Consider the following 24,034-nt stretch of genomic DNA (forward strand, 5'->3'; position numbering starts at 1 on the left):
TGCTCTGATTATTATCATCATCCCCCTACCTGCTGAATCTATCCCATAAATTCAATATTAAGGAAAAAACTCTGAAGAGAAATATTGACTTGCAAACTCTCTCAAAGACCCCAAATCACACACACTCTCTCTCCAATAGTCCTGCCTCATCACATTTGGGTCTCGCTCAAAGCTGGTACTGGGACTAAAGTGAGGGTGGCCTGTGGACAGGAACTGTGTGCTCTTCTCATCCTCACTCTGACTTCCCTATGACATAAGAATACCAAGAGGAGGGGCTTCCCTGGTGGTCCAATGGTTAAGAATCTGCCTTGCAATACAAGGGACACTGGTTCGATCCCTGGTCCAGGAAGATCCCACATCCCTTGGAACGGCTAAGCCTGTGAACTACAACTACTGAGCCTGAGCTCTAGGGCCCATGATCGGTAAATATTGAGCCCACCAGGCCACAACTACTGTGCTCCACAACAAGAGAAGCCTCTGCAACTAGAAGCCCACACCTGGAAACTGGAGAGTAGCTCCCACTTTCCACAACTAGACAAAGTCCATGCACAGTAACAAAGACCCAGAGCAGCCAATTAAAAAAAAACAAACACAGAGAAATGGGATTGGAGATGGTGATGAGAAAGGATTACCCTGTGGGAGATTATTCCACTGACAAGGCAGATGTTGCCTTATCACACATAGTCATAGCCAGAGTCCTGCGAGCTGCCCTTTTGCCACAGACCTGGGAGGAGCTACTGGTCCTCTTTCCCCAACCTTATTGTGTGAAAGCTGAGGGAAAGGGGATGAGTTTCTTTCCAACTCTAACTGTTCATGATTTTCTAAACACCAGAAGAGAGTGAAAAAGTTGGCTTAAAGCCCAACATTCAGAAAACTAAGATCATGGCATCCTGTCCCATCACTTCATGGGAAATAGATGGGGAAACAGTGGAGTGGCAGACTTTATTTTTGGGGGCTCCAAAATCACTGCCGATGGTGACTGTAGCCATGAAATTAAAAGATGCTTACTCCTTGGAAGGAAAGTTATGACCAACCTAGATAGCATATTCAAAAGCAGAGACATTACTTTGCCAACAAAGGTCCGTCTAGTCAAAGCTATGATTTTTCAGTAGTCATGTATGGATGTGAGAGTTGGACCATAAAGAAAGCTGAGTGCCAAAGAACTGATGCTTTTGAGCTGTGGTGTTGGAGAAGACTCTTGAGAGTCCCTTGGACTGCAAGAAGATCCAACCAGTTCATCCTAAAGAAAATCAGTCCTGAATATTCATTAGAAGTACTGATGTTGAAGCTGAAACTCCAATACTTTGGCTACCTGATGGAAAGAACTGACTCATTTGAAAAGATCCTGATGCTGGGAAAGATTGAAGGCAGGAGGTGAAGGGGACGACAGAGGATGAGATGGTTGGATGGCATCACCGACACAATGGACATGAGTTTGAAAAAACCCTGGGAGTTGTTGATGGACAGGGAAGCCTGGCGTGCTGCAGTCCCTGGGGTCGCAAAGAGTCGGACATGACTGAGCGAATGAACTGAACTGAAACACCAGAGAACGACAAGGTAACTTGGAGGTTTTCATAGTGGGATTCAGGGAATAGGCAAAGCTTCCCTGGTGGCTTAGAGGTTAAAGTCTCTGCCTGAAATGCGGGAGACCTGGGTTCAATCCCTGGGTTGGGAAGATCCCCTGGAGAAGAAAATGGCAACCCACTCCAGTATTCTTGCCTGGAGAATCCCATGGACGGAGGAGCCTGGTGGGCTACAGTCCACGGGATTGCAAAGAGTCGGACACCACTGAGCGACTTCATTTTCACTTTCAAAGAATGATCAAGAAGCCAAGGGGGAAGCAGGAAGATAGAAAATAAGATGGGTAGGAAAATAAAGAAGCTGTCGTGGTGTGCAAATCCTCACAAAAAGAAACAAGAGAAGAGGGTGTGGACCCAGGGCTAGGCTGGGGACACAGACACAAAATACCCTTGGAGAGGAAGAGAAGTGGGGGGTAGTGTGTCCCCTGAAGGCCCTCTGCAGCCCTCCCATTGCCACTGCCAACCAGGACACTTCCTTCCCCACCTCTCCCTACAACCAACCCCCGCTCCCCATTCCCAGTGCAAGGCTCCTTTTCAGGCCTATCATGGTACCATCCCCCAAACATAAGGCCACAGCTATGACGCAGTCATTGCACTGTTTACTGAGCTCCTATTACGTGCCAGGCCTCATGTTGAGTACCTGAGACGCTTTTCCCATTGAATTAATGCACTAAAATGTATTAATTCTATGCATTTCATCATATCGATGCTATTATTTCCATTTTACCATCTAGAAGATTGAGATTACACAGTTTAATTTGCTCTAGGTCACACAGTTGGCAAATAGCAGAGATCAGTGGTTAGTCTCAAGCTTTATCACTACGCTCTTCTGCCTTCCACAAAAAACTTGTTGGGCACCTTGACTTGAAAAGGGCCCAGGAAAGGTGGGCTGGTTTAGGAACCACTTGCTCAAAGGCAGACTCTGCCCTTGTAACTTGTTCCCTCCTCGAGTGCCAACTTAAACTCACGAGGTCCCTGGCCTGTGACTCCTCTCAAGGCTTCCAGTAGGCACTAGAAAACTCAGATCTGTCAGACTGCCCCTGTGACGAGTGCCTGGCCTCCGCTGGACAAGCCCCATCTTGGCCAAGAGGCACCGCTGGGGCCAGGCTGGGGTGCGGAGAACACACCTGGCCGGTTGAGAAGGAAAGTGGCACACCAGCATCCCAGAGCCCCATGCCAGGCCCGTGCAGAAGGTATAGCACTCGGTTTCTGCCAGACATAAGTTCCCCAATCACTTTGAAAGCTGAGCTAGGACAGTGAGGACAGGGCAAGAGCCTGAGAATCACTGCCACCCTGTCTGGACTTCTGGCTCTGTTCTGGGGCCAAGCTAATCAGCCTTCTCCTGCCTCTGCTAATTCTCACATAATCCTGGGGTCCACCTCACCATCACTGTTATGGAAGTCAAATAAGCCATGCAGAGACCTAGCACAAGGCCAGGCAGGTAATAACAATCATTGTGTCTTTACATGCATGGTCACATTTAATCTCCAGGTGGTTAAAGAGACTGAGGTGAAGAAGGTTCATTTCCACAAAGTCACTCACTAGGAGTGAGTGGACCCAGGGTCCAAAAGCTCATGCCCTGTGGCTCTACGCCACAGTAAACTTTGGCTGTTGCTATCATTGTTGTTAAGGTTCCTATTGTTACAAGATATCTGTGTTGTAGCTGCAGTGGAAACCAATAACAGAGGACAATCCCAATAATTTACCTCCAAGACAGCTGGAGAGGAGTGACTGATTTCAGCAATGATTTTCTATGATTGCTCTACTTGAGGGAAAATCAGACTGAACGACTAAATCTAAGCACCGAGGGTCAGTCCTAGCCCTAGCCAGGTGACCTGTCTTCAATGCATCCAAGGAAGGCAGGCCTGCCGAGAGAATGCTTAATGTCCGGAATTATGAGCGTAAAAGAAGGAAGAAACCACTACGGGAAACTAGAAGAAAGAACACCAAAAAACAGCAGGGAAGAGGTCCCAGGTGCCGTGGCTGGGCCCTGGGCACTGACTTGTAGCAGAAGTTAGCATTGTGCTTGTAGAACCGGCAGAGGTTCCCATCATCAGGGGGCGTGGCGCAGAAGAAGATGGTAGGTGACAGATTGTATCGGCCAATCTTGCAGAACTCATCAGTTTCTCGAGGAGCACCAGGCTCGATGGCGACACGATCACCTGGTGGAAAACAAACATACAAACAAACAAACAGAGGGGCAGAGATGCTGGTAAGAGTCATGTGCTCACAGGTAAATGCCAACAGGGGGATCTGGCCGAATGAGCCTCCCTCCCCACTGGGGACCCAGGGTAGTCCAGGAAAGCCCAGCCTGTTAGTGTCTCCAAGGGAAATACCAAAGGCAGCACACACACTCTGGAAGAAAATGACCAGTCCACTTCTCCACAGGATGGTTTGCCTTGCCTGCCCTTTTTTCAACTCATGGGATAAGTCCTCCAGTTCCATAGCCACTTCCCAGCTTATGAAACATAACTAGTCCCAGCAAGCCAGGTTTTGTTCCCATCTCAAACTGGTGCAGAAGAGGTAGCTAGTGTGTGGAATTTGCAGAGTTTTTTCTTCCCTGTTTTGATAATATGCTGACAGGAGTCATAATGATGGCACATCTTGTGTTCAGTCTCCTAGACAATAACTGATTCCTGGTTAGTAGAACCACTAAGGCAAATGACCCATAGAGGCTTCAGACTCTGTACATCAGAGAAACACTAAGGCTTGTGAACAGCCAGCTCTACTGTACTTCTACTCCATGTCTCACTACGTCCACTTGGAAACCCAGCCTTAGACTGGCTCTTCTAACTTCTTAGTATGAAAAATTTCAAACATACAACAAAGTCATAGGACTTACCCCATGAGTTGAAAAACATACAGCAAAGTTGAAAGAACTGTATGATGAACACCCAGACGTTCTCTACTTGTTTCTTCAATTAACATTTAGCTACATTGATTTTATCACATATCCATCTCATTTATCTCTCTCTCTTCCACCCATCAATCCACCTTCTTTTCGAATGCATTTCAAAGTAGGCTGCACATTCAAGTACATATCACTCAGCTTCATATCATTAGACTGTAGCTTGCATATCATAACTACAGTTCAATACTTGTTTATGGTATCTTGTTAAGGTAAAATTTAGATGCTGACAAAATGCAGACATGTACTTAGCTTCTTCAGGGCTAGTGGATCCCTCCTGGTGCAGCCAGGCTCAGAGGGCCTTGTAACTAACACAGGACGACACCTCCTGAGAACTCTCTCCTTCCCAGAGAGAATCTGTTGTTTCCAGGCTATGAGGTGGGCTCACCAGGAAAAGAAGGTTAAAGCCACAGCTGGCTATTCCAAGACAGCTTGGATTTAATTCACTGTGTTGGGGAACATCGCAATCTGCCGTAGCTGAGAATTCCGCCTGAATTAAGCAAATTCCCAGGTAGCTCAGTGATAAAGAATCTACCTGCCAAGTAGACTTGGACTCGATCCCTGGATCAGGAAAATCCCCTAAAGAAGGAAATGACAACCCACTCTAGAATTCTTGCCTGGAAAAATCCCATGGACAGAGGAGCCTCATAGCCTACAGTCCATGGAATCGCAAAGTCAGATACAACTTAGTGACTTAACTATAGCAACAACAAAATATTGATGGTTTCCAAGCCATCCAGTAAAATCAATGCTGCATGGAAGGCCCTGGTTCTCAGTGTGTATAGATATTCTGTGGTTCCTGTGGCTGCAACATCTTCCCCTCCCCTTTACCTGGCTTATTTCTTACTTGTCTTCAGGTGTTGAATTAATTTTCTCTTCCTCAGATGAGCCAGGGTTCTGGAGAGTAGTCTACACTGATCACACCCTGTATTCTCCTCTGCTGTCCTCAACACAATTTTGATTAATTAACTGTCTGTCCCAGTTGCCTTCCCCTGTGTAAAATCCAAGTATGTAGAGATTGAGACTGTCTTGTTCACTGCTGTGTCCCCAGTGTTTACCAGAGGGCCTGGCCCTGAAAAATCACACAGAAATATATGTGCTGAATGAATAAACAAATCCATTGGCGAAAGGGCTTTGCTGACCTGGTTGTAGGTGCCTGACCAATGATCCCACTTTTACGACTGTTCCTGAAGCTTCATGCCCCAGCACCATTGGCTTTTTCACAACAAAATCTCCAATTCGACCATGCTGCCAGTAATGGACATCTGAGCCACAAATTCCAACAGAATGCATCTTCAGAAGCACCTCTGGTAAGAGAAAGGAGAAGGAGAAAACAAGTGAGGAAGGGAAGGACCCCTCTATCTCTCTGAGGTGTTTTTCCTCTGGACAAATGAGAGGGTTTGGTTTCAAGGTCAGGTATAAAACTTAGATCACAGAGGAAAACAAGCTAAAAAGCAGCTTGACTAAGTCTTACAAGGCAAGAAAGCTTCCAAACAGCAAAATAACTGCATGTGAGGGCTAATTCTATGCATCAGCTTGGCTTGGCTATGGTGCCCAGCTGTTTGGTTAAATGCTCGATGTTGCTGGGAAGTTACTTTTTTGATGTGATTAACATTTAAGCACATCCATGTTCACTGCAGTATTATTTACAATAGTCAAGTTATGGAAACAATCTAAGTGTCCATTGATGGAGGAATGGACAAAGAAAAGGTGGTGTTATATATACAATGGAATATTATTCGGCCATTAAAAAAGGAAATCTTGCCATTTGCAACAACATGAATGGACCTTGAGGGCATTATGCTAAGTGAAATAAGTCAGAGAAAGACAAATACCATATGATTTCACTTAAATGCAGAATCTAAAACCAAACCAAAACAAAAACCTACCAAACTCAGATACAGAAAATGGATTGGTGGTTGCCAGAGGCAAGGAGTGGAAGGTGGGTGAAATGGGCAAAGGGGGTCAAAGGGAACAAACTTCTCCTTATAAAATAAATATCAATAAGTCTGGGGAGGTAATGTACAGAATGGTGACTGTATTTATAATACCGTGTTACATATGTCAAAGTTCCTGAGAGAACAGATCTTAAAAAAGTTCTCATCACAAGAAAAAAAAACTGTACAATAGTTATTTGCAATGACAGATGTTAACTAGACATTGTGGTGATCACTTCACAGTATATACAGATATTAAATCATCATGTTCACCTGAAGCTAACATAATGCTGTGTGTAAATTATATAATACTTTAATAAAACAAACATTTAAACCAGTATATTTTGAGTAAAGCAAATTATTCTCCATAATGTGGATAAACCTTCTCCAATCAATTGAAGGCCTTAAAAAAGTCTGAGGTTTCCTGAAGGAGATGGAATTCTCCTTAACTTAACTTACCTGAATTTTCAGCCTGCTGGTTATCCCTACAGATTTCAGTCTAGGCAGCTCCTCTGTCTCTGTTTCTCTCTATATAATAAAGCTAATATAAATAATAATGTCTCTCAGTTCTATTTCCCTGGAGAACTCTAATACACCAAATAAAAGGTGTTAGTAGGAAGAAGTGTGTCAACTACCTAAGAGGAAAAAAAACCTGTTTTTTGAGGAGATAACTGTTTCCAGACAACTAATATGCTATGCTTGAGTCTTGAGCTTCCCAGGTGGTGCCTCAGTGATAATGAACCTGTCTGCCAATGTAGGAGATGGAGATGTGGGTTTGATCTCTGGGCTGGGAAAATCCCCTGGAATAGGAAATGGCAACCCACTCCAGTATTCTTGCCTGGGAAACCCCATGGACAGAGGAGCCTGGTGGGCTACAGTCCATGGGGTTGCAAAGAGTCCATCACAGCTTAGCGACTGAGCATGCATGCCTGATTCTTATCTATCATGAGAAGGAGGCTGGTACGATTCAGGCTTGGCAATACTTTGTGTGCTATCAGGCTGAGTTCTTCATGCTTGTTTTGTTCAAAAGTGCAGCTTTAATTTAAACCATCCAAAGACTTCAACTGGCATTTCTCCTTCACAGGTTTGAATATAGTGAGATTTGGTGATATTGTTGTTGTCAGTTTTCCAAGTTTAAAATAATGATTGAACTGAGCCCCTTTGCTGAAATAAATCCTAAAGGATTACTGGCCTAGTGTGACTGAGTTTACCACATTACAAAGTATCTCCCTGAGAAAAAGCTCTGCCCTAGGAAGACAAAGAGACCAGAGCTCTGCTCCGCACTCGGATGTTTTACACATTGCCCTTGTCACAAACCACGGGAGATCCACCAGGTGTGGCTCCGTAGAACTTCCTCGTCCTTGGTGAACAGGGTAAGAAGTTGCAGGGCACATCCTGAGATCAAACTTAGGGAAAAGTCATTTGAGTCATGAAAATTATCTAGGAGTTTCCTCTCTTGAAGTTAGCAATTTATAACATGAGATTACATTTGAGATGCTAGAACGCTAGCTGAAATTTACCATCATTTCCCTTTTCAACTCAAGAGTGGCAAGGGATAAGAAAATGAGAGAAGCATGCTGCAGAGAGAAACTGAAAAGCTTCCTTTGGGTCCAGAGAAACCCTTTTCTTTTCTTTTTTTTTTTTTTTTTGCCACCTCTGGAATCCACACTAACTTTTCAGAACACAATGAAGTGCCCTTTCACTTCTCTGAATATCATATCTCGGTAGATACACTTGAGCCTTAAATATACATTACTTGCTTAACACTGATAGAAACAGCTATTATCTGTCTTCTTAGTGCGGGCGAGAGGAGCTACCCCACGTCCGAGGTCAGGGGCAGAAGCCGGGAGGACCCCATGCCCGAGGGGAGGCGGCCAAGAGGAGTTACCCCACGTCCGAGGTCAGGGGCAGCGGCCGAGAGTACCAGGCTGCGATGGCGCAGGAACGGCTGAGAGGAGCTACCCCACGTCCAAGGTCAGGGGTGGCAGCCAAGAGGAGCTACCCCGCATCCTAGGTCAGGGGCTGCGGCCGACAGGAGCTACCCCACGCCTGAGGCCAGGGAGGAGCAACCCCACCCCCAAGGAGTGGTGGCTGCACGGGCACAGGGGGGCCTAGAGAGCTATTCCACATTCAAGGTCAGAAGGGGCAGCGTGAGGAGGTACCCCTCGGCCAAGGTAAGGAGCAGCAGCTGCGCTTTGCTGGAGCAGCCATGAAGAGATACCCCACGTCCAAGGTAAGAGAAACCCAAGTAAGACGGTAGATGTTGCAAGAGGGCATCAGAGGGCAGACACACTGAAACCATACTCAAAGAAAACTAGTCAATCTAACCACACTAAGACCACAGCCTTGTCTAACTCAATGAAACTAAGCCATGCCTGTGGGGCCACCCAAGACGGACGGGTCATGGTGGAGAGGTGGAGAAGGGAATGGCAAACCACTTCAGTATTCTTGCCTTGAGAACCCCATGAACAGTTTAAAAAGGCAAAATGATAGGGTACTGAAAGAGGAATTCCCCAGGTCAGTAGGTGCCCAATATGCTACTGGAGATTAGTGGAGAAGTAACTCCAAAAACAATACCCAGTTGTGGATGTGACTGGTGATAGAAGCAAGGTCCAATGCTGTAAAGAGCAATATTTCATAGGAACCTGGAATGTCAGGTCCATGAATCAAGACAAATTGGAAGTGGTCAAACAAGAGACGGCAAGAGTGAACGTCGACATTCTAGGAATCAGCAAACTGAAATGGACTGGAATGGGTGAATTTAACTCAGATGACCATTATATCTACTACTGCGGGCAGGAATCCCTCAGAAGAAATGGAGTAGCAATCATGGTCAACAAAAGAGTTCGAAATGCAGTACTTGGATGTAATCTCAAAAACGACAGAATGATCTCTGTTCGTTTCCAAGGCAAACCATTCAATATCACAGTAATCCAAGTCTATGCCCCAACCAATAACGCTGAAGAAGCTGAAGTTGAACGGTTCTATGAAGACCTACAAGACCCTTTAGAACTAACACCCCCAAAAAGATGTCCTTTTCATTATAGGGAACTGGAATGCAAAAGTAGGAAGTCAAGAAACACCTGGAGTAACAGGCAAATTTGGCCTTGGAATATGGAATGAAGCAGGGCAAAGACTAATAGAGTTTTGCCAAGAAAATGCACTGGTCATAACAAACACCCTCTTCCAACAACACAAGAGAAGACTCTACACATGGAGATCACCAGATGGTCAACACCAAAATCAGATTGATTATATTCTTTGCAGCCAAAGATGGAGAAGCTCTATACAGTCAGCAAAAACAAGACCAGGAGCTGACTGTGGCTCAGATCATGAACTCCTTATTGCCAAATTCAAACTGAAATTGAAGAAAGTAGGGAAAACCACTAGACCATTCAGGTGTGACCTAAATCAAATCCCTTATAATTATACAGTGGAAGTGAGAAGTAGATTTAAGGGTCTAGATCTGATAGATAGAGTGCCTGATGAACTATGGACTGAGGTTCGTGACGCTGTACAGGAGACAGGGATCAAGACCATCCCCATGGAAAAGAAATGCCAAAAAGCAATTTTTTGGCTGTCTGGGGAGGCCTTACAAATAGCTGTGAAAAGAAGAGAAGCGAAAAGCAAAGGAGAAAAGGAAAGATATAAGCATCTGAATGCAGAGTTCCAAAGAATAACAAGAAGAGATAAGAAAGCCTTCCTCAGCAATCAATGCAAAGAAATAGAGGAAAACAACAGAATGGGAAAGACTAGAGATCTCTTCAAGAAAATTAGAGATACCAAAGGAACATTTCATGCAAAGATGGGCTCGATAAAGGACAGAAATGGTATGGACCTAAAAGCAGCAGAAGATATTAAGAAGAGGTGGCAAGAATACACAGAAGAACTGTACAAAAAAGATCTTCACGGCCCAGATAATCACGATGGTGTGATTACTCATCTAGAGCCAGATATCCTGGAATGTGAAGTCAAGTGGGCCTTAGAAAGCATCACTACGAACAAAGCTAGTGGAGGTGATGGAATTCCAGTTGAGCTATTTCAAATCCTGAAAGATGATGCTGTGAAAGTGCTGCACTCAATATGCCAGCACATTTGGAAAACTCAGCAGTGGCCACAGGACTGGAAAAGGTCAATTTTAATTCCAATCCTAAAGAAAGGCAGTGCCAAAGAATGCTCAAACTACTGCAGAATTGCACTCATCTCACACGCTAGTAAAGTAATGCTCAAAATTCTCCAAGCCAGGCTTGAGCAATATGTGAACCGTGAAATTCCAGATGTTCAAGCTGGTTTTAGAAAAGGCAGAGGAACCAGAGATCAAATTGCCAACACACTCTGGATCATTGAAAAAGCAAGAGAGTTCCAGAAAAACATCTATTTCTGCTTTATTGACTATGCCAAAGCCTTTGACTGTGTGGATCACAATAAACTGTGGAAAATTCTGAAAGAGATGGGAATACCAGACCACCTGACCTGCCTCTCGAGAAATCTGTATGCAGGTCAGGAAGCAACAGTTAGAACTGGACATGGAACAACAGACTGGTTCCAAATAGGAAAAGGAGTACGTCAAGGCTGTATATTGTCACCCTGCTTATTTAACTTATATGCAGAGTACATCATGAGAAATGCTGGGCTGGAAGAAGCACAAGCTGGAATCAAGATTGCCAGGAGAAATATCAATAACCTCAGATATGCAGATGACACCACCCTTATGGCAGAAAGTGAAGAAGAACTAAAAAGCCTCTTGATGAAAGTGAAAGAGGAGAGTGAAAAAGTTGGCTTAAAGCTCAACATTCAGAAAACTAAGATCATGGCATCTGGTCCCATCACTTCATGGGAAATAGATGGGGAAACAGTGGAAACAGTGTCAGACTTTATTTTTGGGGGCTCCAAAATCACTGCAGATGGTGACTGCAGCCATGAAATTAAAAGACGCTTACTCCTTGGAAGAAAAATTATGACCAACCTAGACAGCATATTGAAAAGCAGAGACATTACTTTGCCAACAAAGGTCCATCTAGATAAGGCTATGGTTTTTCCTGTGGTCATGTATGGATGTGAGAGTTGGACTGTAAAGAAAGCTGAGCACCGAAGAATTGATGCTTTTGTACTGTGGTGTTGGAAAAGACTCTTGAGAGTCCCTTGGACTGCAAGGAGATCCAACCAGTCCATTCTGAAGGAGATCAGCCCTGGGATTTCTTTGGAAAGAATGATGCTTCCTTCATTCACAAAGGAATGATCCAGTACTTTGGCCACCTCATGCGAAGAGTTGACTCATTGGAAAAGACCCCGATGCTAGGAGGGATTGGGGGCAGGAGGAGAAGGGGATGACAGAGGATGAGATGGCTGGATGGCATCACTGACTCGATGGACGTGATTGTAGTGAACTCCGGGAGTTGGTGATGGACAGGGAGGCCTGGCGTGCTGCGATTCATGGGGTCGCAAAGAGTTGGATACGACTGAGCGACTGAACTGAAGTGAACTATTGCTATAAATCAGTAACCCAATTGACCTTTGAGTAACAAAACCCCAGAGGCTCCAGGAAAGCTGCCTTCAGTCTGATGTTCACACAGAAGCTACAGTTCTGGGTGAGGCAGGGAAGCATGTACCCAACTCATCAAGGATAGAAATTGCCCCTTGCCACCTGCCTCACTTCCTGCTGCGGGACCCCAGGGATGAAAGGAATTGGGAAACTGTCAGTTGGAAGCTGCCACAGCTAGGAGGGTGGCATGAGCTCCCCAGGTAGAGACATCACCCTGGGAAATGTGCGGGTCAGCTCGGCTGGGCAGGTTTGGCCAGAAGGAATGGAGCAAAGGTGGCAGGAACCCTGCCCCAGTGTGCTCACCCACTTCCTGCTCCTGTTTGATTAGGGTAGTAGGGAAGGGCTCTATGCAGCTCGTCCCACCCCCAGTGGAGAGAACAGCCTGGTCTTTGGAGACTGTCCTGGACGTCCCCTTTTGTATTTACAAGATTACGATCTAAAGACTCACGCCTTTCCAAAGTTTGGAGTTAGGACATGGGTTGGCCATCCAAATGGCAGTTTATAGAGGACAGAGTAACCTAATTCTGTCATTAGTTCAAAAGAGGGACAATTCTGCCTTTGTCCATAACCTGAAGAATTTTATGTCAAATTCTCTGGGACAAGTCAGCAGTTTGATACAGTAACTCCTCTGGTTCTATCACTGTTTCTTTTATTTCATGTAGCAGCCGATTGAATCTATCTAGCCATACTGTGGACAATAGAACTAGGTTGAAAGCCTAAGAAAAGCATAGTTTTCTTTAAATTAATTACTTTAATTGGAGGATAATTACTTTACAATATTGTGATGGTTTTTGTCATTCACTGACATGAATCAGCCACGGGTACCCATGTACACCCCCATCCTGAATCCTCCTCCTATCTCCTTTTTATGGAGGTTTTTAAGTAACAAACAGTAGGAAAAGAGGGAGAAAGGAACAGCATATGTGTGTCTCCGGGGTAAACAACAAGAAACAATAAAAGACAAGTCGAATATTCCACGGACCTACCATTTGGGCCTGGTTCAGGGATAGGATAGTTTTCCTAAAGGAAACAAAATAGAAAAATAATTTAGCATGTACAACAACTTTACCTTATGAACATTTCAAAGTTTCATTCAAATATTTCTTCTTATAATTAACACAGATTCAGACCATACCGCTGCTGGGTGGATGTCGGAGGGGTTATCCTGAATCCTGCTGACTCCAACTGCTGACCTCATCCAGCCCACTGGTGAAATGTGCCATGGAGCAAGGAAAAGTACACAACTTGCATACCCTGGCAGAAAGGATACTTCTGGGTCTCTAATATGGGGTGTGGATAATAAATTCTTACTTAGTTTTCTTTGGTCTGGCGAACTTGTACTGGGAAAGGATGAGGTGTTTCCAGCAGTTGCACAGGAAGGCTTTTGTCTCTGAACATGTTGGAAACTGTGTGTGCTCCGCTCATTCACATCAGTGCACAGACTAACGCTTGGTACTCTCTTTTAAAACCTCCCACTGGAGTTTTAGTTTGGGGGGACACAGAGGACCTGCATTTTGCACATGCTCACTGGGTTAAAAAGCAATCTGATGGTCACAGCTATTTATGATGAGGATAATGATAATTTACCAAGCTTTTTTTCCCACTGCCAACTAGCTAGGAAGTTCCTAATGACAAGGTAGAAGGACAGTGAGTGGCCAAATCCAAATGTTCATTTTATTAATTCTTTGAAGGCAGCCAAGCAAGAAGAGGGAGAAGGGATACAAATAAACCATTCACTGGACATACCATGTGCCAGACAGTCTACTGGGCTTTACATACATCATGGCACATGGCCCATCACTTGCAGATGGGAAACCTGAGACTAGCAAGTTAAAAAAACCTGATCAAGGTCACAGGACCAGAATGGACAAACTAGGTCTAACCCCAGGTGTGTCCGACTCCCAAGCCTGCCTCATTGCATCTCATTGCACCCTCAAAGTCGAATTTGCCTTTTCTCCTCTAGGGGTGATGTAAGGAGCAATCAGATAATGAGAATTTTGGAACTGGGCCCAATGCAGAGTGCTCTAGAAGGAAGCAAGGCTCAAAGCTTGCCTCCTTCACAAAGCCTCCTCCAGATGCTTTTATGGGAGCAATAAGTAATCCTAGTGCTATTTTGATTGGAGAAGGAAATGGCAACCCACTCCAGTGTTCTTGCCTCGAGAATCCCAGGGACAGGGGAGCCTGGTGGGCTACCATCTATGGGGTCGCACAGAGTCGGACACGACTGAAGCGACTTAGCAGCAGCAGCACTATTTTGCTAACATGATAAGAACCTTGTTGCCAAAGACTATGCCTTCAATCTCTGGCACCAGATACAGTGCTCTGCGCCAAACCTGGGAGGCTTGGTACTTGTTAAATAATCACTCTCCATAACAGTATTTCCACAGAAAGTCTGAGGTTCTTGCTCATCCAAGATTATCAGCCTTTTCTGTTATAACAGCTCAATGCTTATTTGAACTCCCTGTTTCCCATGAATCAAAAGATCAAAGGGTTAACACTCATGCTCATTAGTTAACACTGACCAACTTCTCTGTGTCAGGTGCTGCACATGCATCACCTCAGCTCATCCCCAGGACAACCCTATGTAATGCCTTATTATTATCCCATTTTTGGTCTATGATGAGGGTGAGGAACAGGGAGATTTGGCCATCTGTTCATAGTAACAATAAGGTAGTAAATGATGGAGCTGCACCCAAAGTAGCTTGATGGGGGGACAAGAGGCAGTTTTTTCATCTCTTAATACATTTGGAATGAAGAGAGGAAAGGAGAGAGGAGAGAAGAGAGGGAGGGAAGAAAGCCATCTAGAAACAGGCAACTCCAGATAGCTGGCTGTCACCAAAATCTTTCTCAAAGTTGCTGGTCCCACATCTGACATTATACAGCATCAGAGACTGCTGTGTAAGGTTATGTTTCTGTTATACGGAATGAAAATTTAAATTACATGCTAAAATGAAACTAAGACTAAGTAAGGCTTTTTATTTCAAACATGGAACTGCACTCTCCCCATCCCCACCCATCCCCTACCCCCACAACCCCCTAAGGTGCTAGTAGGCAACTTTCCAGGCACTGGGAATTTGGGATGGAAAGATGGTAAGATCCAAACTCAAAGCAACAGTTAGGAGCACCAAGTTGCCCTTGGGTCACCAGAGATTACTGTAACTGGGAGTTAACAGAGCTCACAAACTTTGGTCTTACCACATGGGCAAAGCTGCAGTGTCTCTCCTGGACACTAGAGGGTGCTGTGCCGATAACCTGTTTTTTCCTTAGTAGCAGAACAGACATGGGGAACTTAAATACCCATCCCTGAAAATCATGTCTTTTTCTGTTCTCTTTCTTGCTGAGTCTAAAGACTCTTACAGCTCAGTTTGGCTCTCCTCTCTCTTCTCTGCAGGAGACATGCCACCTGAGCACAAGACCATGTTAAGATCAGTCCTTAAATTTGTAAATATTATCCTAAGCATAGCTGCAGGGCTCACAATGTTTTCAAAAGTTATGGTTATTAAAAAAAATCTTGCTTTTAATTTATGGTTGGTTCCTTGGTATGATGTTGGCTAAATCCTGTTTACTTAATCTCCTTTTCTGTCTCATATTACGGTGGTGATATTCATTTATCCTATTTCTCATGTATCAAAATTTCTTAGCTCCTCTGAGATCTTATAATTTCACTTTTAACCCCCTGGCCCCTTTCTTCATTCCCAAAGGTTTGTCATCACACATATTCAAAGTCTCTTGAACAGGATTTCTTATTTTTCTGTGAGTGATAGTAACCAAGGGATAGAGAGGAGTTGAGTAACACTCTTTACTGAGTTATGTAAGTTTTACAGCATTTTCACTTTGAGTCCCTTCTATGCCCTTCAGGTCTTCCTCCTCCACCACCACCACAAATAAATCATGTAAATACTTCAGGAAGAACTCTGTGGGAACACAGAATCATCTCAGGGGAATCTCACATCCTAAATGTTATCTTGCCTTTCCTAAATATATTTTCTCAAATTAGCTTAAATATATATTCCCTGAATATGCCCTATTGGCCCCCTTTCCTCAACTTCCAGTTGTCCATCTGAGTATGTCTTGCCTGGATGGTAGCAATGGTCTCAAGATGAGGAGAAATTAGGAGAAAATGCCCTCCCCCTCCTCCAGCCAACATGACTCTGGAATCACCTATCTGTTGAAACACAGGTTCCCCTCCAGGAGCTGTGTGTCCTTGGGGCAGTTACATAAGGTCGTTGGACTTTGAATCTTCTTCCTCTAACGAAGATAATCATAAAAGAGAGAGCCCTTGGGAATTCCTCAGTAGTCCACTGGCTCCAAACTCTCTCTGCCAAGAGCCTGGGTTCAATCGCTGGTCGGGGAACTAGGATGTCACTAGCTGTGCAGCTCAGCCAAAAAGAAAAAAAAAAAAGAGTGCCTGACTCGTAGTAAATGTTAGCTCTTATTACAAAAGAAATAAAATCAAAATCCTTTCTGTAAAATCAGCTCACAACGTGGTTGAACCAGCTCTAGACAACCGTGTCCTTTTTCTTTTGAAAGGGTAACTTTTAAAACTATTTTGGAGAAAAGTTGTATGTCTCTTGTTTCTCAGGTCAACATTAAGGGAACTAGACTGCTTCTGAAAAGGCTGGAATTTAGGAGAAAAGTCAAGTAGGATTCCAGCATTTTTTAGGCTTGATTCTAACAGTTGAGTGTAAAGACCGTGACCCCTGCCTCAGAGTAAGGGACAAAGGGCACGGCTGGGAGAAAGCGGCCATTCTCGCCCCCTGGTCCTTGCAGCCCACCTTTGCCGCCTGCGCTACTTGCCAGGTCTCCTGTCAACCTGCTGGCTGGCTGCCCTGCACCCTTAAGGAGACCAGAGCAGAAAATCTTATTTTTGTTTCCCTCACTCCTCAACTTTCCCCCTCCCCTGAGGGCTTGAAGGGTGTTTTGAGGGTATGAGGAAAATTCAAAGGTTTTCCATTTATCCTAAGAGGCTTTGTTCTAGCCGACACTGGTCCTGGCAAACTCGAGGTCAAAGTAGAAGGGTCAGACATTCTCGCAAAGTTCACTGAGCGGGTCTCCAGCCTCCAGCCCAGGCTCTCTGGGCTCCAACCAGTCTTCTGCCGATAACAATCTTTCTAAATTGCAAATTCATTTAAAGTGCCCAGTGGCCCTGCAAAATCCTAAACCCCCTCATTTTGCAAGCTATTTACCTCCTTGCAAGCCTCCTGCAATTTCCAAACCACCCCACACTCACTCCCTCACCTCAAGGGGGCCATTTCTCCACTTGTCAATCCCCTTTCTTCTTCCTTGAGATCCCACAGGAGGTGAGAAGTGAGGGGAAGGGAGTTACCTGGAATGGCTTCCTAATTCCTGTGGGAACTCAGGGAGATTTGAGGTTTGGATGTATAAAGATTGCAGTGTCAGGGACATCCAGGTGAGGTTGTCCAATAGAAGGTTGTAACCCTGGGACTGGCTCGGATGAATCACGAACATGGAGAGAAACAATCACCTCCTGCAAAAAAGACTCTTCTCTATCCCCACCACCCTTCCTCTCCTGAGCTTCCGCAGCACCTAATTGAATCCATACATGATGGTTAAAAGATTCTCAGCAGTGATAAACTTTAAAAAAATTCCTCCCTATTCAAAACGTATGGACATAACTACGCATGAACCTATTAGGTGGTTCTTTATTTACTGATTAAGTGCTCGTTGCGTTCAGGTCTAGGTAACCGAACATTAACATTTCTAAAAAATTATTGAGCTGAATATCACTTCACAAAATTTGACCATAGTTTCTCCAATAATTAGTGTTCTTCATGTAAATCTAGTTTGGGGAAAATCGCCAGCTTTAACAGCCACACTAAAAGACTTATGAAGTGGACATCAATGTTATATATGAGTATACACTTCTCCTCAATTTCTCTGTCATGCAGTTTTGAAAGAAATTTACCCCACACCCACCCATAATTCTAGTGTTCCTATCAGAACAGGGTTACTTTTACCAGGTCTGTTAGTAGCGCCAGGATGTATAATATAAAATGTTAAAATCCTGTTTGTGGTATTGTTTACTGCTCCTCCTGCTTTTAGGGGAAAATGTCAGCTTTGTACTTCCTGGCCTTTTGCATTTGGCCTTTGGCACTGCCCTTCTATGGCATCTGTTGGCACAGATGGCAGTATTTGCTGGATTTAATTGCCTGTTGTTATCTGGTTTTGTTTTGTTTTGTTGTTGGAACATAATTAAGATAAAAAAGAAAGGAGTTATTTCTTTGGCCTATTTGTTACTACCTCATTTTCCTGTTTTCTGAAGGAGTTTTAGATTCGGCTTCAACTGCCTCTGACTGATAAGTCTAGCTCAGGTATTAAAGGGTTAAGCAGCCTCGTTTCCTCACTCACAGTAATCTCCCAGTTTAGCCCAGCTGTTCCTTAAAGCCTTTCGGGGCCCTTTAATTTAATCCTATAGAAGCAGGCAGCTCAGCCTACTGGTGGCAAAACCAGGGAGAGAGACCTGACATTTAGGATCACCCCAGCTGCTGTGTGATCATACCCCCCTCTTTCTACAATCCTCTCCTCCCCAACCAAAATCTTAACAGCAAAGTGTATATGCAAGAAAGGGACCCCTTGAATGTGTATTACAGACTCAGAATTATCTCACTTTTTAAAATATCATTATAGATTCAAAGGAATTCTTTGGACATCAGATATAATACATTTCCTCACAGAGCAAAAACTAAGAAATATCTTCATGGTACTCTGATTAACGTTTAAACTTGATGCCAATGCACTATTTTCTCTGCCCTTTATAATTAAACAACATCAACCCGTCGCTCTGAAATGATTATTTCCCCTTAACCAGTTCTCTCTTCATACAGCTATCATAAAACAAAAACATCTGACTACATCCCCTCCACCAGGTGGGGGCTGTGCTGTTCTTGTTTTCCCTGTCCCCAGGCTCCTGCCTGAAATCTGAAAGAACCGGTAGGTAAGAATAAGGGAGATAACGTGTTCTCAGCATGGTCGATGGACTGCTGCTGATAGGTGATGCAATATGTACAGAAATTATTGGCAGGGGCATTTAGAGATGTTTACAGCATTTTGACATTGCTGCAACATCCAAATGCAGTGATACAAACATATTGATCCATGACCAATTGGAAACAAAACTAAATTGGTGCTTTATCTCAGACAGTTTGGGAAACACAAACTATTTAAATTCTCCAATGCATGAAAGTGAAAAGTGAAAGTGAAGTCGCTCAGTCGTGTCCGACTCCTAGCGGCTCCATGGACTGCAGCCTACCAGGCTCCTCCGTCTATGGGATTTTCCAAGCAAGAGTACTGGAGTGGGGTGCCATTGCCTTCTCCAACTATTTAAATAACTTCCCTCAAATAGCTTCTTCGGGGAAAAACTAATTAGACTATTTCATATCCCAATTCCATGAAATAATAATTCAGAGAAAGAATTCTGTAAGGGAGCAGAATTCACCATCCCAAAATATGTCTCTTAGGCATATTAATTATTTTAAGCTGGTTATTTTTGAATACGTTCTGAAAACCCAAGTGACACATTTGTAAGGAAAATCTCCATTTATAAGGGTGTCTTCCTCAATGTACCAAATAGAGGAAGATGACCAAATCTCTCGAAACTCGTCAGTGGAGAAGGCAATGACTTAAATCTGTATAACAACCTTACCCTTGTTTTCTGAGCTTTCCCTGGCAACCTCCCATAACTGACTCTCCCCACCCTCAACATCTTTTCTCTTTAGCTGTAGATGGTATTCAAGGTGAGGGCTTTGGCCATTTTGGCAAGTTTCTCAGTTTTCCTGGGTCTCTCTCATGTATGCATATTTAATAAAATTTTGTTTGGTTTTCTCCTATCTCATGTCAAGGTCCTATCTCAGACCAGCCAGAAGAACCTAGAAGGGTACAGGAAAATTTCTTGCTCTCCAATGCTATCTAATTCTCACACAACTCAGAGGTGAGTACTACTACCATCCCCATTATAAAGACAGGAAATTGAAATGGAAAGTAATCTGTTAAGTCACACAACCAGAAGCAGTAGAGCTGCTGGCCACTCTGGCCCCTACTTGGCTTGTGATCTCATTACTGTCTCCATTTGAAGAGGACCTCAGCGAGCTGACAGTGTTTGCTGATAAGCTGTTTGTGCATCAGCTTGGTCACCTCTTCCATTGTTTCTTTCAAGTCCACATGTTCTCTATTTAAAATGCTAGGGGTAAGGAAGAGTGAAGGAGTGAACATCCTAAGTCCTCATTATAAGGAATTATAAAGAAACCGGCAAACTCTCAGTGTATATATGTGTACACACTCCTACTCTGATTTACCACCCAACTTACAAATGCCCCAGAGCCCAAACCACAGTGCAGGCCCAAGTCCCCTGGCCAAGGAGCACTGACTCCTCCCTTGCTGTGACTGTGGTGATCACTAGTTACCTAATAGTGAAGGGGTTTAATTTTTCCTTCCCTGCAGCCACAGCTTGGAGAAAGAAAAGGGAATCCTGCATTTTTCATAGGCAGTTTAGAGGAAGGCTGGGTATCAGGTTTCCTTCCTGGTAGGCAGGCCACAAGTTTCAAGTGGCTGCTGAGATGTCTACTCCCAACTCAACCCCAAAACACTTAGCCTATCTGCTTTAAGGGGGTGCAAGGGCAGAGATATCCCACCAGTTGGCTCCCTATGGAGGTGCTGGGCGACACGCATGCTCAGGAGGGAGTGGTGAGGGCCAGAAGGGTCTGTGTTAGGTTGCAAGTGTTTGGAGAAGGAAATGGCAACTCACTCCAGTATTCCTGCCTGGAGAATCCCATGGACAGAGGAATCTGGGAGGTTCTCAGAGACACTAAAAGGTCCTGTCCCAGAGACATCTTAAATTCAAACCAAACTTACCATTTTAATCTACTCTCTTTTGTCCAGTAAATGAACCCCATCACCTCCAAGAGTTGGGGTCTTCCTGAATCCACCCTGAAGCCTTTCACCCAGTGAGTGTACCAACCCCACCACCACAGGCTACATTCTTCAGCCTATCACATTCTCATCTCTTTCGGATACACTCACTCCATCCCAGCCCCTAATTTGGGCAGTGGGTGGCTTCTAAGGCACAGTTGATAAAACCAATTTTAGGTGAGCCTCCCCACCCTCTTCTATGTTCAATGCTTAGTTCTACAGAGCCATATAAACAGTCTGGCTGAGCAGTGGGAGAGCCTGAGTTTAGGAATTAAGGCAACGGAGAGCCTGGGGGTGTAATTACAGTTCTGCTTATTATTAGGTACACTGACTTTCCTTAAGGCAGGCCCTGATCATTCAGTGCCTGTGTGATAAGCTTCGTCATTTGTGTCCGACTCTCTGCAACCTAATGGACTATAGCCCACCAGGCTCCTCTGTCCATGGGGATTCTCCAAGCAAGAATACTGGAGTGGGTTGCCATGCCCTCCTCCAGGGCATCTTCCTGACCCAGGGATTCAATCTATGTCTCTTATGTCTCCTGCCTTGGCAGGGGGGTTCTTTACCACTGGCGCCACCTGGGAAGCCCGAGCATTCGGTACACCACATATTTATAAGACCAGAAAAGAGGACACAAAATTTTGTCCTGCTCTTAGTTTGTACTTGCTTTTCCACTTGCCTGAATGTCCCCTAGTTTCCGTCCTCAAGTAGCATCCATCTCCTCTAGGGTCTCTTCCCTGGGCTAAAGGCCCCTGTGAGGCCTTTACTCTCTGTGGCCTCCAGCAAAGTCCTCACACTTGTATCGTTTAGTGCATCTGAGTGTCTAGAGCAGCTTGGGTGTCAGGGCTGTGTCCTCCTCCTCCTCTCTGAGCCCCCAGCCCAATGTATGGCACACAGCAGGCTCCCTCTCATCCAGTAAATGTTTGTAGATGCAGGGCTGAGTTTGACATCACTCTGTAAGCTGTGTATAGCTGTACCACTTTCCTTTCTTCATAATACCATCTGGTGTCTGCAGCAATAAGAACTAACAGTGACACTTTAATTCAGGATCTTGGCTGGAGGCTCCAAGGGGAGTAGAAGGAGCACTGGAATAAGTGTCTGAAACTCTGGGTTATTCTGGGCTCTCTTAACTAATGAAGCCTGTCACCTTGGGGATGGCACTTCCCTCAACTGAGTTGGCTCTGGGCAGGCACATTCTGGGGTCCACAGACCTCTAGAGGATCTATGAAGGAGGGCCATAAAGGAAGTCCATGAACTCTGAAATTGCTGCCAAACTCAATCTGTTTGCATCCTATGGGGAGAGAAACCATAGATTATCAAATAGTCAAGAACTACTTGACTAGAGCTGGATAATTTTCCAAGTCTCTCCAATTTAGATCCTGGTGCATGTTCTCTCTGAGGGGGAAGGAAGTGCTAGGGAATAGGTGAGATGGCTGGCACAGGACCCCTCCCACATACCAACTGCCCAGGCCCATTTGAGATGGACTTTGTCAAAGGAGCCCTGGCACAACTACAAGCCTGACTCCGCAGCTCCCAGAACTTTGGTCCCATGAGTCAGGGAGCAGAGGCAGGGTCTGGGGTGCAGGAGACACATACATATTGCTCTTAAAGGGACAAGGGAGAAGGAACGGGAAGGAAAATGGCTGAAACATAAACCACGTGTGGACTAAGAGAGGTAAGGAGGAAAGGCGCTTTAGAGACATGAAGACTATCAAGATCCATAAATTTGGCACAGGCATGGTGAACACCAAGAGTCCTGGAGATGGAGATCTGTGCTGACACTAAACGTGGAAGAAGCTGGCACTTTCGGAGTATCTATTAGGTGCTAGGAATTCTGCTGATCTAATAATCCTGCAAAGGGTGTGTGATCAGCCCCAAGCAAGAAAGATTAAATACGAGTACCACAGCTTTTAAATGTCTGACTCTTCTTTCTGCCTGCACTGTCTAACCAGAAAAGAAGCCCAGCACGTGTCCTAAATGAGGCAGCCTGTCTGATATCACTTCTGCAAAATGCAATGACAAGGGGCAGGACTATGAATCCGAAGCTGGCAAAGAAGGGAGAGGGCTTCAATCATTTTGCAACCTTCCTGGGCTCTGGCCACGTGCCGGCCACGGGGCTAGGTTCCGGGAGGGACGTTACAAGAACCCTGCTCACCGCACCTTAGAACGAACGGCCAACTGTCCCCCCTCCCCCCAACATGGTAACCAGCTCGATCGCCGGGCCAGGACGCGCAGTGTGGGGCCCGCACCGCGCTGGAATTGGCGAGCTGAGACCGCGGCTGGGCTTGGAGGCGAGTAGGGCAGGAACAGGCTAGTCTTCCCACTCCCGATTCAGTTTTACCAAGCGCAAGTCTCCGGGTCCGTGCACCACCAGGGAGAGGTTCTCGGGCTTGGCCGCCGCCATGTCTGTCGCTCTCTCCCTCTCGGGTCGGGGCCGCTGTCCGCAGCTGGTGAGGTGGCTTGGTTGGCGGCCCCTTGGAGGGTTGGGGGTGAGGGGCGGGAGGCTGGGCTTTGACTGGGAGCGCGCGCCGAGCTCCGGGCGGGGCCTCCTTGTCCCTGACAGCCGGGGCGGGGCTAGCGGAGAGGGGCGGGGCTAGCCTTCCCCAGGGCTAGCCGGGGGCGGGAGTGGGGAGGGGGAGCGGGTGGGGGGAGGGTGCGAAGAAAGTTAGAGAGTGAAGGGAGGGGGTAGGGAAGGGAGAGGGAGAGGTAGGAAGGGGGTGGGGAGGGGTGAAGAAGACCAACCCAGCTCCACCTGCAGTGCACAGTTGGTCTGTCTCACATCCAAGGGGACCAGTCTGCCCTGAAAGTAGTCTGCAGAGGCAGTACCCCTCAGACCAGAGCTCTCAAGCTTTAGCTGCGGAGTAATGAGGATGGGCAGTGTGGGGCAGTTTCTCAGGACCAGCACAGAGATTTTGATACAGTCTAGTCTCAACTGAGGCCTTAGGGTCTGTATGATTAGCATTGAGAATGCTGAGGCTGCAGGTGGCCAATGGTGTGCTGCACTGATGCAGTGTCTATGTTGGGCGCATGTCCCCAGAATGCAGCACAGTGCCTGGCACCAGAAGTGAATGAATGAAATGGTGCATCGCCCTGTGGGCCTGATGCTTAAGTGTAAGGAGGCCATGCAGTGGAATCTGTGAGTCCC

The 24,034-nt window shown here is 45.4% G+C and overlaps 1 protein-coding gene across 1 annotated transcript in view; it reads right to left on the reverse strand.

Moving 5' to 3' along the window:
• SORD (sorbitol dehydrogenase) overlaps positions 1-23,437 on the reverse strand; it is a 35,502-nt gene extending 12,065 nt beyond the window's left edge. Inside the window, exons 1-4 of the mRNA XM_019968911.2 lie at positions 23,231-23,437; positions 12,954-12,987; positions 5,631-5,795; positions 3,583-3,742 (exon numbers count right to left, since the gene is read on the reverse strand). Of these exons, the coding sequence (XP_019824470.2) occupies positions 3,583-3,742; positions 5,631-5,795; positions 12,954-12,987; positions 23,231-23,293 (422 nt within the window). The 5' untranslated portion in view covers positions 23,294-23,437. The remainder of the gene's footprint in view (positions 1-3,582; positions 3,743-5,630; positions 5,796-12,953; positions 12,988-23,230) is intronic.
• Positions 23,438-24,034: the final 597 nt, after the last annotated feature.

Source organism: Bos indicus, chromosome 10 (genome assembly GCF_029378745.1).
Source record: "Bos indicus isolate NIAB-ARS_2022 breed Sahiwal x Tharparkar chromosome 10, NIAB-ARS_B.indTharparkar_mat_pri_1.0, whole genome shotgun sequence".
NCBI lineage: Eukaryota > Metazoa > Chordata > Mammalia > Artiodactyla > Bovidae > Bos > Bos indicus.